The following is a 13,815-nucleotide window of genomic DNA, read 5'->3' as shown; positions in this document are numbered from 1 at the left end:
CCACTCATACACTTCAGTTTCAGCCTCACTCTCAATTTCATTTCCTATCTTTACTTTATCATCATCATCATGTCTACTCCTTCTCTCTCTGCCCTTCCTGAGGAAATCCAGGTTCAAATCCTGGGATACGTATACAAATATTCCCTCATCGACCTTCGTCTCGTCAGTCACACTTTTGCCCGCCTCATCACACCAATAATCTTCCGAGCCATTCGTGTCCGCGCTTATAGAGATGAGCCACAGCGTTTCATTGACATCGCCATGACTGAACATCTGAGATGTCATGTCCGGGAAGTCACTTGCGATACCTGGACAGGATCCTGTCCCATGCATAAGCGTCGGGAGCTCACGGACAAATTATTCCAAGCTGTTCCCTTCATCTCAATGTTTCCTAGACTCGACACTCTCAACATACGGCTGGAACACGATAGGTCTCACATCGACCACAATACGCAATTAGGACTTTTAGAGACGTTGTTTCACTGTCTTGAGGGGACATGGAACATGGATGATTATGTTCGCAGGAATACCATGTCTACACCGCAACCGTCTACATGCGAATTCTATCCACAAGCTCAAACTGGCATTCCGCTTCCTATCAAGACCCTGACTATCTCGAATCTTATTGATGTCAGTGGCATCAAAGTGCTGCCTGCTTTTCAAGCTGTCATGAATTCAGGAGCTCTGAAGGACCTGCGTATCAGCGTAGCTGATGGAGGTGACCTTGATGACTCTGAAGTCATTACTACAACACAGAAGGGCAGCCAAGATATCCACCACGATCTTCTTGATATAGTGCTCACCCCCAGCATCGCCAGCAATCTCCAGGTCCTGTCCCTGTTTTCTTCAACTCCGTGGGGATGGTTTCCCAACATGGACTTCCGCCTGATTGGTGCCAACGATCTGCCCAATCTTAAGGTTCTCGCTTTGGGACATTTTGAGTTCAGCCAGTGGTGGCAGGTTGAGTGGATCGGATCCCTTGGCATCGAGAAGCTTTATCTCGATGAGTGCACCGTTTTGCACTCGGATCACAATCGGGCTAGCATAATGCCAGATGCATGCTGCACCATTTGCCAAGGCGAGGCTAGTGAGCTCTCCGACAAGGGTTACTTCGCCCAAAGGGTAGAAGGCAATGCCTGGCGCGAGGGTTCAACGTACCATACACATACCCGCTGGCGCCACATCTTTGAGCACTGGGCCAATACCATGCCCAACCTCCGCGTCTTTAAAATTGGACAAGGCTGGTGCTTAGACGACGGAGCTTGGAAAGCAATTGATCCAACCTACGAGGGGGACTTTTACGAATACGTCGAAGAAGACCACGAGGCTATTTTTCAGCCATTTCAAGATACTAGCCATCAGCACTTTGAGTGTCCTCTGCCCCTTACCACTGGCACTGGTATTCGGCGGTATGGATCTGAGGCTGTTCAGGGTTATGGCGCTGTGTTCCCGTACGTGGAACATATTGAGGGTGGGGGTTATACTTATACTGATAGTCCTGGTGATGGGAAGGAGTTTTTGAACGTTAGTTTGGGGGAGAAGGAGAAGGATAAGAATGCTTTTGATAAGTTTTTGACGGTTGTTGAGACAAGACGAAAAGGGCTGGCTGGCCAGGAATAGGGAGGGCGTTGTTTTAATTGGATATATCTGTGCGATCGGTTAAAAGATTGGGTGCGATAGAAAGGGAACTGCATTTGCATATGACGGCGTTGGTTACTAAGAATCAGGAAAGCATTGTTTTGGTTGGACTGTCCTTTTTTGCGTTTTCGGCTTTGCTATTGTAAACACATCATTGGACGCATACTTGCATATAGAATGGAGTACCGGGGCGAAGACAATTCTCTATTTTTAAGCCGCCAACTTGATCAGCCTGCGTTACACAAGAAAATCTACAAATTAAACAAACAACATTTCATAGCCGAGCGGCCCGAAATGCCTGTTTTGACGGTCTGGCATGTCGCATTGGGGGCCTTTCAGTTATATACCAATAATCCTTATCAGAGACATTCTTGGCTTGCAACGTGTATTTTCTTGATTGCCCATTCGTCCTCATATCCAGGCAGATAACGCCGAGTAAATTATTTGTGGAATCGTCCTGCACATGATGTTAAATATCCAGTTATTTACAATGACTTCTACGTAGGCCAAGTACAAGACAAGACCAATAACGCAATTATGTTCTCATTAAGTCTAGGCATAGCAAATTACATGGTTTTGCTTATTTACGTACTGAATGAATATGTTTGTATGCAGTATAGACTCTTCAACAATTGATTGACCCGAGCTGCGCTGATTCAGCGCTGACTGCAAAGTCCAACCAATCCCCAGTCCCTGTTAGCATGCATAAAATGAGACCTGCGGCAGGGACCCAAGCCAAGGCATTAACCTCGAAAGACGGAGGATAAGATTCAATCGGGCGTAGCGCCCTGCCCGCTACGCCCACGGAAGCAGCCGAACGAGAATTCGCATCTTGAACGAGCTTAGCAAAGGGACCTTTTCAGTATGTCGAAACGAGGCACAGCTGACTACGGAGTACTCTTTTTTTATCGGTCTAGCTCTGTAGAGAAAAAGTGCACGCGAGCCCCGTTTGCTTTGTTTTTTTTTGCTGCATACCAAAGCTCACTGTAACGTGAAATGCGGAGGCTGAAGTTGGCTATGCTTAAAACAGCTTAAAACAGAGTTTGGATTGAATTGCAGTGTGACGCGAAATGCTTACGACAACTGCCGGAAAGTGGGAGATGCGGATGGTATCACCACGCAAAGCAACGCAACGCGACGCAAACGATTCAGTGTCAACGACGCAAGCGACGCAACCCCTCGATAAGAGGAATTGAATCGGGAGGCGGATATATCCGGAGGGGAGAATGCTTGGAAGACCCTTGGACGTGGCGTCATTCAATGATAATGCATGAGCGACATCCGAGCAAGCACTTAAGATAACACTCAAGCATCACTAAAGACAAACCAAAACGTCATCAGAAATCAACATTGAGTGAATGGCGCCGAAAGTTTTCCGTAGAGGAATCTTGAAACTGGGATATTGTTTAAATTTTTAATAGATGGTTGGGTTTTACTTTAATGTATTTTATGCTTTCTGGGGTATCGTTGTACAAAGATCATGACGCCATAGATTTTTCCAAAACATCATGCAGAGTCCGAGTCGGTGCAGCGCTTCGTAGGTCGTTGTTCTAGATATGAAGATGTAGCAAAGAGAAATGTCGCACTGATGAGATGTTAGTTTATTGGCAGAGAGGTAATTGAATGGAAGGGGACGTACATAATTCCAGCGCGACATAAAGCAGTCGCTTTAATTAGCCGAATGCCAACTTGGCAAATTGGTTGATGCATGTCCAGATCATCTTCCGGATCGCATGAAATGTCGCTCGCCATCAGAACAACCATTGTTCCAGTAATGAAAGGGCTGATGAACAAAAACCAGAACCAGGCGCGGAAGAATTTCTCTTTGAGAGTCGTGCTGGGACTAGGTTCGGTTTCGAGCGTTGAGGGGCGGAGGGATGTGAAGATAAAGACTGCGACGATGCTGAGGACTTCGAGGGTGCTGATAAGAGCCGCGAGAATACTACATTCGTTAGACACGGTCAAATGAAGCCTTGGTGATGAACGTACAGGAAATCGGGGGCGTTGTAAAGAGAGATCTTGGTAAATGGGATCCACGAAATCAACATTCCCATCACCCACGGAAGAGCGAATGCAACGGGCATGAGGCGATTGGCAAAGATTTGTCGCAGCTGCATCGTTTGTTGATTCTTCGTCTTGTCGTTTAAAAGAGCCGATGATTCATCATCTCCAGCGAAGCCAGCCTTTTCGCTCGTGGTTTTGTTGTCCTGCCATGTCGGCAAGTGGGATGTTTCGTGATCCATGCTGTCCCGACTCCCCACTTTGCCGATAAAACAATAACTGTCGTGAATAGAAGTCCTGAGACTGAGAAACAGTCAATAGTGAATCGCAAATAACGTACAGGAGCTGGGAGAGAAGAGACAGAAATAAACAGGGTGCAGGTGGCCCGGCTTTTAAAACCAAGCCCGCCCACCTACGGGAGGCTGCATTCATACTGAGTCTGGTGCACCATTCTGAATACGGGTTAGAGGGGAAAACAACAAGGATCGACGGGGCCCCCACGGCAGATAGACAAGGGCCCACGTGCACGGGACGGATCAAGCACATGTGCAAGACGATTGGATGTGGTGGGAATTATTCTTTTAACCGACACTGCACACATCCCGTAGTTATGCTGTGTGGAAATGTCTGTGTCACATGCAAAGTACATCCCTCGAGGCAGGGAACTAAAAGGCACCAATCACTTATGCCATGTGGGCGAGACTCGGCTTCGTGAGCCGTGGGACTAATGACGCAGTTGGTACGAGTGCTGATAGGAATGAAATGGTGGCTGGTAGCATTCGGTTAGTTATTTGTGACGAGCGGAATTAGTACCCGAGATCAATCAAGCACGTTGCTTGCAGGCGAACTACTGCAATGTTCTTTTATGGTGATCAATGAAGATCTGGGGTATTTCCCCAACAAGCAGCATAAAACTCCAAATTTAATTGAGGCTCAATTTCTCAACCAGCCCAATCATAACTTCTAATCAGCCACACCACTTTTTATCCATCTACACAAAGATTATCTGACTCCACTCACGATGTTCTCGTTGGCCCACCTGGTCTTATCTGATCTTTATTTCCCCAGCCCAACATCATCTGAACCTAACCTCATCTGCACTTCCTCACCATGACATTCGTTTCGCTGGAACACGCGAAACAAAAGTTAATTACCTTCCCATATTGAATATACGACATATCTATAAATACAGATGTAAATACAGAGCGAGGCAATGCCCTGACTCTATGTATTTAGAGTTTAGTTGTCTTGCCTATTTGTTGTCCTGTCTCTGGACTTGAAACTTTTATGTGCCATGAGTGATGGGCGATATAAAGTAAAAAAGTACTGCTTGGTGCTATCCATTCATGCCAAGCACTGACTGACTGGTTCAAGGTCAATTAGAACACAGCCTTCTAGGTAGCGAATAATGATAAGCTCAAGTGAAAGACTTAGAGTTAAAGAGGATGAAATCTCGCCATCGAAGAGCCAATTGCTCCGAATGGACAGATCTTCCAAGACAAGAGCGACGATGCATCTTGTAAATTAGAGTGTTATTAAGCTACCAGCACTATCAGGTATCCAACCTAACGCAATTGATCATAACCGAAGACGAGGTATCTCACCTTCACTGGACGCTAATGAGACTGCGCTGTCGATGAGCTTTACAATTGGCCATCGGTCGACATTCAACCCCGCCTCGGCACTCAATAATATGATGGACCAAGTGTGTCGGCATCAGTGACTGTCAGCGCCGCATGTCTTATAAATGTGATGAAATTAAGTGACGCTGAGGAGCGCTAGGCGATTAGCTTTCAATTCATAGATGAATGGGATTGTTTGATCTTACTAATGCCATGAAGTTGTGCATAAATGAAAGCTTTTGTAGGGTAGCTCATTTAATGCCATCGACCCAGTGGAATCACGGAACTTTGTATGCTTATTCGGCAGGTTAGTATTTCAAGGATACCAAATATACCCGTATGCCGAATTGAATTCATTCTGCTACATAACATTATGTAATATGCACTTACAAAACCATTCCGGTTATGCAGACTTGCTGCTGCATCCCCACTCGCGATGTTCTCATTCGCTTATCTAATCTTATCTGATCATCAGACATCAGCCGCATCCATCACCATGACCTGATTCTCCCCTCAACATCTCCAATCATGACTCTCGTCCCAGTAACTCTCGAAAGCGCCAACGCGCATAACTCATGCCAATTCTTATTCCCCCCCCGAAGAGGCGATTATCTCATTCAAGTATCCTGGCCGCTTTGTTGGAATGATCGCGCTCCAGTGAATGACGATACCATCGTCTCCACTGTGTAAGAAAAGCCTCACCGCAAATATAAACAGGGAATTAACATGGATTAGGTACATTGTTGATGGAAATGCGTACTTTTTTACTGCGACGGATATCGTGCGGAGATTGGAGTTTACGCATCAGACGAGAGCTGTAATCGTAGCTGTTGGGTATCCTAACAAAACTTGCGTTTTTGACAAGCGCCGGAATGGGGACTTGACACCTGCGTCTTCTGATGGGGCTTATGATATTCCCCCTGGACCAGATGGGAAACCATCGCTTGGTCCTTTTGGCGGCGCATCGGATTTTCTGGATATCATCAAGAAAGATATCCAGCCGTATATCGAAAAGATTCTCTTCCCGAATGCCCCTCTAGGAGCAGGTCCTAAAGCGCTCTTCGGTCACTCGTACGGCGGTCTCTTCACCCTCAACGCTCTGTTCACGAAGCCAGAGTCTTTCGATACATTCATCGCTGCGAGTCCGTCTATTTGGTTCAACAATTGCAGCATTGTTCGTGACCAGGAACAGCGCTTCAATGAGCGCGACCCTTCGACCGGTCGCGCGCCAAGATTATTGGTCATGTTTGGTGGAGCGGAACAGACGTTGATTCAATTGCCTGGTGAGTCGGATGAGAAGTTTGAGAAGAAACAAAAGGGCGCGATGCTGCGAAAGATGAAGGATAATGCTTTGGCTTTGGTGGCGAGGATGGAAGAGTCGCCTCATTTGAGAAATGTTTGGTGCTGGGAGTTTGAGGGTGAGGATCATGGTTGCGCGGCACCTTGTGCGTTGCAGAGAGGGCTGTTGAGGTTTCTAATAGATCAACGTGCGGGGTAGTAAATTCAGAGTATATTTATTATATCTCTGTCAAACATCAAATGGTATTAAAACATCGCGAGTAGCTAGCAGAATCGAAAACGCAATCAGGTCTATCCAAGTGTTCTCCCGGGGGCACTATCTTGTCTTGTTCGCGCAGCGTGTCATTTCGTTCTTCTCTCCTTTGACGCTTCTCTTAGCGCTCTTCTTTGAGGTGCCTTTGTCTTGGTGACGCGCCTGGTGGCACCCTTCTTTGTTAACTTCTGGACAGCCCGCCAGTTGAACTTGGCGGGGTCAAAAGGCGGGTGGTGCACCATGGGTTGAAAGTTGCCGTCGTAGACGAGCATGGGAAGGGCAGGCCCGTACAACTGAGGCCTGGGCCGAAGGCGTTCGTACATATCGTCGCTTTGCCATGCCACGAGGTTATGTTTCCGTAGGCGCGGCACTGAAGTTTCTGCTCTATCGTCGAACTCATTGAGAATGGTTTGGAAACATTTAAGGTCCCATGCCGCCATGCTCTCAAAGGTCCAGCGGGGTCGGAGGCCGCTCTCTGGACCGAAGATATGTGGTATAGTCCAGGCGAAGCTGAAGTCTACAAGCTGTCCGTCTAGGTACTGCTGCCACTTGAGATCTCGAATCACGATGCCTGACTTGTGCAGCTCTCGAAGATTACGCAGCAGTCGAGGCAGGTGTCCAATGTCTCTCTTGACCGATTCCCGTGACGCCGAGTCTCCCCCGATAAGTTGCACCCACTTTGTGCCCTCGAAAGAGTGCACCCACTCTTTGACAATGGCCATCATGGGTATGCGGAGATCGTCGTGCTGCATGGTGCGGCGGATCACATCTACATCGGTGGGGTCTTTGTTCCCTAGAGAGGCCAGATGTCTTCTCGCGCCGTTTCCAAATGGTAGGAAATGTCGCTGGACCTTGTCGTCGCTGAGATCAAATTGCAGGTATCCATAGGCCTTGATAGCGAGGTCCTCACGTCCCAGCTCCTTCAGACGCCCAAAGACACGGCATTCGTTATAGAATGAGGTCGCATGGAGGCGGAGACTATCGATCGTCGGTTGAGAAATCTTGCTGCTTGCTACGAGGGGCTCCGGTTCGTCTGGGTCTGGGAAATCGTCGTCAATAGGATCCATGAGGAAGCTTGGCTCGTGTGCCCCGAGATGAAAGAACTAATTGATGATTGGGATGATTAGACAATAAAGAAATGGAAGAAGGGGGATTAAATGACACACTTACCATCTTGATAGCATAGACTTTGCCGTTAATTTCAGCCTTCCAAACTTGGGAATGACACCCAGAGCCTAGAGGTCCGAGAAGTTTAAAGTCGCAGGTCGTGATGTCGTCAATGAAACACTCGAGCTTGGGACCTTCACAGTCCGGAAGCGGTTTCAGCTGAGGCATGACAAAATTTGTGGGTTCGCAGCGGTATGTGAGGTGTTGTTTCAGTATCTTGAGCGTCAAGGTCGCAGGGGTTCGAATGGGTTGAGGTATTGATGAATGTGGAATACAAGAAGCCATGGGACGTGTTTATATGTTGAAACACATTGAATGTCAGAGCATCCTCGGCAATTGTCAAAGAAGGAGAGTCCAGAAATAGCGCAGCAATCGTCAAAGAGGGACATTCCAGGAATAGTGCAGTAATTGGAACAAGGAGAGTCTGCCAACCGTGCAGTAATTCTCAAAGGGTAGACTCTGCGAACAGAACAATACCGTAATTGATGAAAGGGGAGAACCCAGGAACCGTGCAGGCAATGCCAGAGGGCGGGAGTCTGCCAACCGCGCGATAACTCTCAAAAAGGGGCTGGTGACAACACGGCAAGAACTTCTATTCCCAAGAATAAGCAAAATATGACAAGAGCTTACAAGATGTTGTGTGACAAGCAAGATGAGATGAGAAGTGGAGGGGTGCCAATTGGCTTGGGTCGGGCGGTCATTGCTCTGTCGTTTGTTTTGTTCAACCACTGCGTTTCACTTTTTATTAGCATCAAAGGTTAAGCGACCGTGGAATTTCGCGTTCATTCAAACGGAGAAGCCGAAAGGCGACGGTTTCTTTATCTTGGCACGGAACTCAGCATGTCTTGCACGTTTTGCCTGCCCATTCAGCCAGAGCGGGCTGTTGTGCAACAGAGTCCAGGTAGGCTATGGCCACCCACCAATCAGTGTCTCTGTAGCAGGGGGCAAATTGAAGAGAAACTGTTTGGAAATTGCCGTAAATAAGCCACGGTTGCTAGGATTATCAGCCAGTAGGCGTTAACTATTACAGGACCTAGGATTTAGTTCGGCAACAGAACTGGCCTTGCAGCCGATCATCTATCATCTTGCAGAGCGGGGAATACGCAGTTTCGTTTCTGCGAATAACCTTCTTTTAAAAAGCCATCGTTGCACGGTTTCATAATTAGATTGACTTTTTCTTGCTTCAGGCACCAGGAACTGGGGGACGACAAGGCAGGTAGATTATGTTTGCTGGCGTTTGACTCAACTTTTATCTCCCAGATGTTGGTTTAGCTACAACACTTTACTGTATATGATCGTGAGGCTGAAAGTACTGGTCTTCATCATGCACTATCGGAGATACCTTGATGTAGGATAAATTCCCACTGCAGCCCATGTACCTTTGCTCTTGCGGCTTCTATTGGGAGAATCCCTGCTCAGTACAAACTCTCTGCCTCCGCGTTACGTAGGGAACAGGGTCAGATTGACTTTAGCTTGCTGGTGGGGCCAGGGACTGCGTTTGTTGGCTAGCTATCCGTCACCTTGCTCCGCGACCCGTGCGGCAAGGATCTTAGAACATCACCAGTGCTTGATGTCATCAGAATATTAACGTTGGCCTGCGCACGAACCATGAACTGCGTTTGGCGTTACGGAAGACCCTTACAGCGAGCCACCGGTGCCCGATTTCATAGGTTGATGAACGTTAGCTTGCTTCTGGAGCCGTGAAATGCGTTTGGTAGCAGGGAGTAGTCTTGCAACTCGCCGCATGTCGCCTTTTGCGTACCAATCCTACAGCTAGCCATCCGCTACGCGAGGCATTCAGGAAGCCACAGGTGCTCGCTATCATAGGCATATTGGCATTAGCTTGCGCAAGAGCCATTTGCTGCGTTTGACAATATGGAGTAGTCTTGTAACTAGCTTGCGCCGCGACGAGCGAACAGGGGTTGGTCTTCTAGACCACCGTCGCCGCCTCAAGCGGTACCAGTCTGGTGGTCACTACCGTGCCTCATGCTCACGATAGATCAGATTCTCTGCTTTTAGGGGTCTCTCTGGTTTCTAAACAGAATCAGGCACACAAGGCCGTCGTGGGAAGTGGAAATAGTCATATGTCCGGTCTCTGCCTTACCCAATACTCCTTTCCCCCCACTCATCCGACTCAAGACTTAACCTTTTTGCCTGTCTAAAGTACTCTCGACTACTTCAAACATTTATAACCTCTGTTCAGTTGTTTCCGCGCCATGTCTTCTACAGCAAACTTCCCCAATGCATGGGCTACGATCGGCCAGTCGCTCACTACGCCCAACCCGACCCTCCAGACCGCTACCGGAAATTCGAACATCGCTATGTCCCAAACCACCTTCCAGGCCGCCTCATCCATCATCAAAAGATGGAGAGACTTTGATTTCGGAAATCTCCATGAACCATACGGAGACCTGCTGGATAACTACAATGTGCCCGTTGTGGTCGACGAGCAATCATCCGTTCCAGCCACCAACATCACGGACCTGAAGAAGGCATTGACGGGGCATATTGTTCACCGTCTCCGACAACCAATCGCTACGGGTGTCGCCATTCTCGCCAGCCGATGCGGCGAAGCTCGCCGAGATGTTACCGTGCTCACGGACGAACCTCTGGCCCACCGCCGCCGCTCTGCCCTGTCTTTCGTGACCAGCGATGGCGAACGTCTTGCCGTTAGTTGCGCCTACACCTCCAACCAGTGGACATCACGCGAGCTGGAAGACAGCGAGTCCTCTCAGTCTTATCCGCTCCTTCGTCTCGCGACGTACTGTCACGACGCGGGGACCCGCTATGGGTTCATTTTTTCCGACCATGAGCTCGTTGTCGCCCGTGTGAGCGGCACATCATTTTCTTGCCTGATCGAATGGCAATCCATCCCTTGGGAAGCAGCAGGTCCTGGGGTCTTGACAGTCAACCTGTCGCTGTTTCTCATGGTAATGATGGCTCTGCATAATAGCCACCGGCCAATCCTCCGACATCTGCAACCCTTCCCCATTAACTTCTGGTACCGCTTCCAGAACATCGACGGAGACTGGGTCAACCGGCACCACCTCTCTCGCCGCGAGGTTTTCCACCACTTGCCAGGAGCCATCACTGAGCTCCCAAATGGCGTTCCTTTCGAGGATACACACATCACTGAGTGATCCGCGTCGGCATCTTTTTCCCTTACAACTCAAACATCTGTTTGGTCTCTGTTGTTTTCCGGTCGTTGTGCATTCCCCCATGCCGACTCATTTGTCTTTCTTTCCTTGCTGCTGGTGGAGTAATTGTCGTGGTGTTACAGTCCTTACCTTGTGTCGATTACTGCTTTTGTCTTGTTTCTTTGTCATTTGTTATTGAACCCATCAGATTAGAATAATTTATCACTCTCCTTCTCTCTCACCATTTACTTGATGATCGTGACTGTTCGCTTCGCATTGCTGAAGCCTGAGATTCCTCTTCTCTCCTTTCTTGCGCCAATGTCTGTCACATCTCATCTCATAAACTCCATGTCCAACATGCCTCCATCCATGAAGTTCATCCCATCTCCGAATCCCTGCTCAAGCTCCCCACTCAATCCGATAAACGGTCCGTCCAACCCCACAAACGGTCCATCAAGCCCCTCAAACATGTCTCCCGGTGGTAAGAAATCCACCTCCCGCACAGCCACATCATCCACATTCAGCGCCTCAAAGACATCCTTCCCCAATCCCTTCAGCTCCTCTCTATACACCGCCACAGCCGTTTGCGCCCTCTGGCTAAGTTCACCAACGACACTTCGCAAAGCTCTGAACGCCTCGTCGTCAATTATCTTCAGAAGCTTGTCGAAGAGATCGAGGGCTTTTACTGAGAGATGTTGGTCAATGTGGATTGAGTTGTGGCCAGGATTGAGAATCATGTTGGCGAGGAGGACGATTAGCGCTGAGAAATGAGAGCAGCTACATTGCCTGCGCTAATTAGTAAACTCCCGAACATACTCAAACTGACATACCATATTAGACACTCTGTTGGTGTAGCTTCCTGGAATAACTTCATGCACCCTCTGCTCACGTCCACGCAATGATTCCATCCCTCGGGTAAAGGTGGTGCTTGATCCTGACACTTCCCAGCGCCATCAAACCCTCTATTCTCCAAGTTTCCCACAGAGGTTATCGTAGCTCTACTAAAAGAGCTGATCCTCTTTACCCATTCTGCATTATGGCTATAAATGCCATGAATCATCACTTCCGTCAGCAAAAATGCGTGGTGCATCTTTGTCATCTGCACAAGCTGGCTCGGTCCCACTGTCGCGGTGACATGCTCGATATGGAAGACGGTTGGAATGCGCTCGTACCACTGATCTAGCATGGATTGAAGTCGAGATACTCGTCGTTGTCGCTCTTGGGCTGTCACCTTGCTTGAGCGGTTGGAGTACAAAAGATCGTACACTTTGCCTTGTATGTAAGCGAGCTCCACGCGCCTTCGATGGTAGTTGAAGTGGACTTGGCCGTTTTGCGTCCATATCAAACCAACACTGTCAGGTGGCGCAAGTGCAGGGAGACTAATGTCGATATCTTCATCAAACTGGCATGAAGGTGTTTGCGCACGAAGACAAATGTCCTATCAACGTGAGCTTTTGCATTTACGCACTCGAACAACTTACCTTGTCAAGAGTATACGCGATCCAAAACACACGCGATCTCTGCTCAGCCTCCACAGCCGGGAACTGCATCGCCGCTTCTTGCGAGTGCAACTTTAACCTATGCGCCAACCTAACCGCCGTTCCAATGAGAACACTCGCGGGTTTCGGGTCGCGACTGTTTTGGAACAGCATCACAATACCTAGTAAGATCTGAACGCCGAGTAAATCCTCATCACGCGTGACAAGTTCGGATACAACAGTCTGCGCGTTCCTCAAACATTGATCTGCTTTTTCAATGTGCACTGATTGACTGTCTCGGAGTGAAAGCTGCGGTGTGCGATATCCGATGGCCATGACGGTCTGAATAGCAGCCCACGAAGCTCTGTCGCGAGTTTCGGGTTGTTTATACCACGTTGTGAGAAGTTTCATGAACTCTGACTGTTGGAAAAGAGGAATGACGCCGTTGAAGGTTGTGAAATAGTGGTCTACTATAGGTAGGATTTGATCAAGGGGGGGTAATTCCAAAGTGTTTGGTTGAGGGCCTTGGTAAACTGCTGGATTAACTGGATCGAATTTCCAGGCAAATCCTCGTTTCGCCATCTCTTCAAAATTTGCGGAGTTGTTGAGAACTGATTCCGCTGAGTCACTTGGACTGGAATGGTCATCTGGCCATTGCGGTCTAGCAGTTTGAGCATCTTTTGCGGCGTTGAGAACGATTTGGAGCTGCTCCTCAATACGAGCTAATCTTGTTTCAAGGCCTTCTTGGCGATTGTTCCTGAGACAGTTACTAATTTGAACTGAAAAGTTGGGGGAACAGGGGCGTACTCTTCTTGTTGTTTAGCCCCAGCTCTGACTCTTGCAGAATTAGGCTTCCGTCTAATGATGCTGGTTCGACAGCTCGTATTATATAGAATGCAATTCGAACAATCTGGCTTGAGCATGTCACATTTGATCTTTTTCGTAAAGCACAAATCGCAGGCTGAGATATTTGTCAGCTGGGTCCGTATCCTAACTCGAGTTGCTGACCTTTGCGGCGATTAGACGGTGTAAGATCTATCTCGGGGGTCGACATGGCTGTAGTTATTCAAATAATTTCGCACTAGATTTGGTTTGGTAAGTTTCAGTGATTAACAACGACGAGTACAGCTGATGATGAGTAATGTTGAGAGTTTTGTTGCAGATGCGAAGTGAGATGAAGTGAGGTTGGAGGGCTGACAAATTCTCCGGACGCAAGGTTC

The 13,815-nt window shown here is 48.3% G+C and overlaps 6 protein-coding genes across 6 annotated transcripts; 3 read left to right on the top strand and 3 right to left on the bottom strand.

The window, feature by feature from the left end:
• Positions 1-69: 69 nt before the first annotated feature.
• FOBCDRAFT_250848 (uncharacterized protein) lies at positions 70-1,620 on the top strand (the record flags this gene model as incomplete). Its single annotated transcript, XM_031185211.2, has 1 exon — positions 70-1,620. The coding sequence occupies one exon, from the start codon at positions 70-72 to the stop codon at positions 1,618-1,620; it is 1,551 nt and encodes a 516-aa protein (XP_031040853.2).
• Positions 1,621-3,062: 1,442 nt separating this feature from the next.
• On the bottom strand, positions 3,063-4,081 carry FOBCDRAFT_224660 (uncharacterized protein). The gene is made up of 3 exons (XM_031185210.3): positions 3,628-4,081; positions 3,278-3,580; positions 3,063-3,223 (listed from the first exon to the last, which is right to left on the bottom strand). The coding sequence occupies exons 1-3, from the start codon at positions 3,879-3,881 to the stop codon at positions 3,145-3,147; spliced, it is 636 nt and encodes a 211-aa protein (XP_031040852.2). The 5' UTR covers positions 3,882-4,081; the 3' UTR covers positions 3,063-3,144.
• Positions 4,082-5,742: 1,661 nt separating this feature from the next.
• FOBCDRAFT_224659 (Alpha/Beta hydrolase protein) lies at positions 5,743-6,812 on the top strand. The gene is made up of 2 exons (XM_031185209.3): positions 5,743-5,947; positions 5,997-6,812. The coding sequence occupies exons 1-2, from the start codon at positions 5,790-5,792 to the stop codon at positions 6,757-6,759; spliced, it is 921 nt and encodes a 306-aa protein (XP_031040851.2). The 5' UTR covers positions 5,743-5,789; the 3' UTR covers positions 6,760-6,812.
• A 90-nt stretch (positions 6,813-6,902) lies between these two features.
• Positions 6,903-8,148, bottom strand: FOBCDRAFT_202254 (uncharacterized protein; the record flags this gene model as incomplete). The annotated part of the gene is made up of 2 exons (XM_031185208.2): positions 6,903-7,916; positions 7,984-8,148. The coding sequence occupies 2 exons, from the start codon at positions 8,146-8,148 to the stop codon at positions 6,903-6,905; spliced, it is 1,179 nt and encodes a 392-aa protein (XP_031040850.2).
• A 1,978-nt stretch (positions 8,149-10,126) lies between these two features.
• FOBCDRAFT_261374 (uncharacterized protein) lies at positions 10,127-11,120 on the top strand (the record flags this gene model as incomplete). The annotated part of the gene is made up of 1 exon (XM_031185207.3): positions 10,127-11,120. Exon 1 carries the CDS (start codon positions 10,197-10,199, stop codon positions 11,118-11,120), a length of 924 nt encoding a protein of 307 aa, XP_031040849.2. The 5' UTR covers positions 10,127-10,196.
• A 189-nt stretch (positions 11,121-11,309) lies between these two features.
• Positions 11,310-13,770, bottom strand: FOBCDRAFT_224655 (fungal-specific transcription factor domain-containing protein). Its single transcript, XM_031185206.3, has 5 exons — positions 13,604-13,770; positions 13,403-13,556; positions 12,599-13,352; positions 11,948-12,555; positions 11,310-11,903 (listed from the first exon to the last, which is right to left on the bottom strand). The coding sequence occupies exons 1-5, from the start codon at positions 13,647-13,649 to the stop codon at positions 11,450-11,452; spliced, it is 2,016 nt and encodes a 671-aa protein (XP_031040848.3). The 5' UTR covers positions 13,650-13,770; the 3' UTR covers positions 11,310-11,449.
• Positions 13,771-13,815: the final 45 nt, after the last annotated feature.

Source organism: Fusarium oxysporum, chromosome V (genome assembly GCF_013085055.1).
Source record: "Fusarium oxysporum Fo47 chromosome V, complete sequence".
Lineage (NCBI taxonomy): Eukaryota > Fungi > Ascomycota > Sordariomycetes > Hypocreales > Nectriaceae > Fusarium > Fusarium oxysporum.
This window is presented reverse-complemented; position numbering and strand designations above follow the sequence as displayed.

What these genes read in the sequence shown, in the direction of transcription:
- FOBCDRAFT_224659 (XM_031185209.3), top strand. Translation starts at nt 5,790, where the DNA reads ATGACTCTCGTCCCAGTAACTCTCGAAAGCGCCAACGCGCATAACTCA. An exon ending in GATACCATCGTCTCCACTGT is followed by an intron (nt 5,948 to 5,996) that starts GTAAGAAAAGCC and finishes AACATGGATTAG; the next exon opens with GTACATTGTTGATGGAAATG.
- FOBCDRAFT_224660 (XM_031185210.3), bottom strand. Translation starts at nt 3,881, where the DNA reads ATGGATCACGAAACATCCCACTTGCCGACATGGCAGGACAACAAAACC. An exon ending in TACAACGCCCCCGATTTCCT is followed by an intron (nt 3,581 to 3,627) that starts GTACGTTCATCA and finishes TAACGAATGTAG; the next exon opens with TATTCTCGCGGCTCTTATCA. An exon ending in TTATGTCGCGCTGGAATTAT is followed by an intron (nt 3,224 to 3,277) that starts GTACGTCCCCTT and finishes ACATCTCATCAG; the next exon opens with TGCGACATTTCTCTTTGCTA.
- FOBCDRAFT_224655 (XM_031185206.3), bottom strand. Translation starts at nt 13,649, where the DNA reads ATGTCGACCCCCGAGATAGATCTTACACCGTCTAATCGCCGCAAAG. An exon ending in TCGCGTATACTCTTGACAAG is followed by an intron (nt 12,556 to 12,598) that starts GTAAGTTGTTCG and finishes TCACGTTGATAG; the next exon opens with GACATTTGTCTTCGTGCGCA. An exon ending in CCAACAGAGTGTCTAATATG is followed by an intron (nt 11,904 to 11,947) that starts GTATGTCAGTTT and finishes TAATTAGCGCAG; the next exon opens with GCAATGTAGCTGCTCTCATT.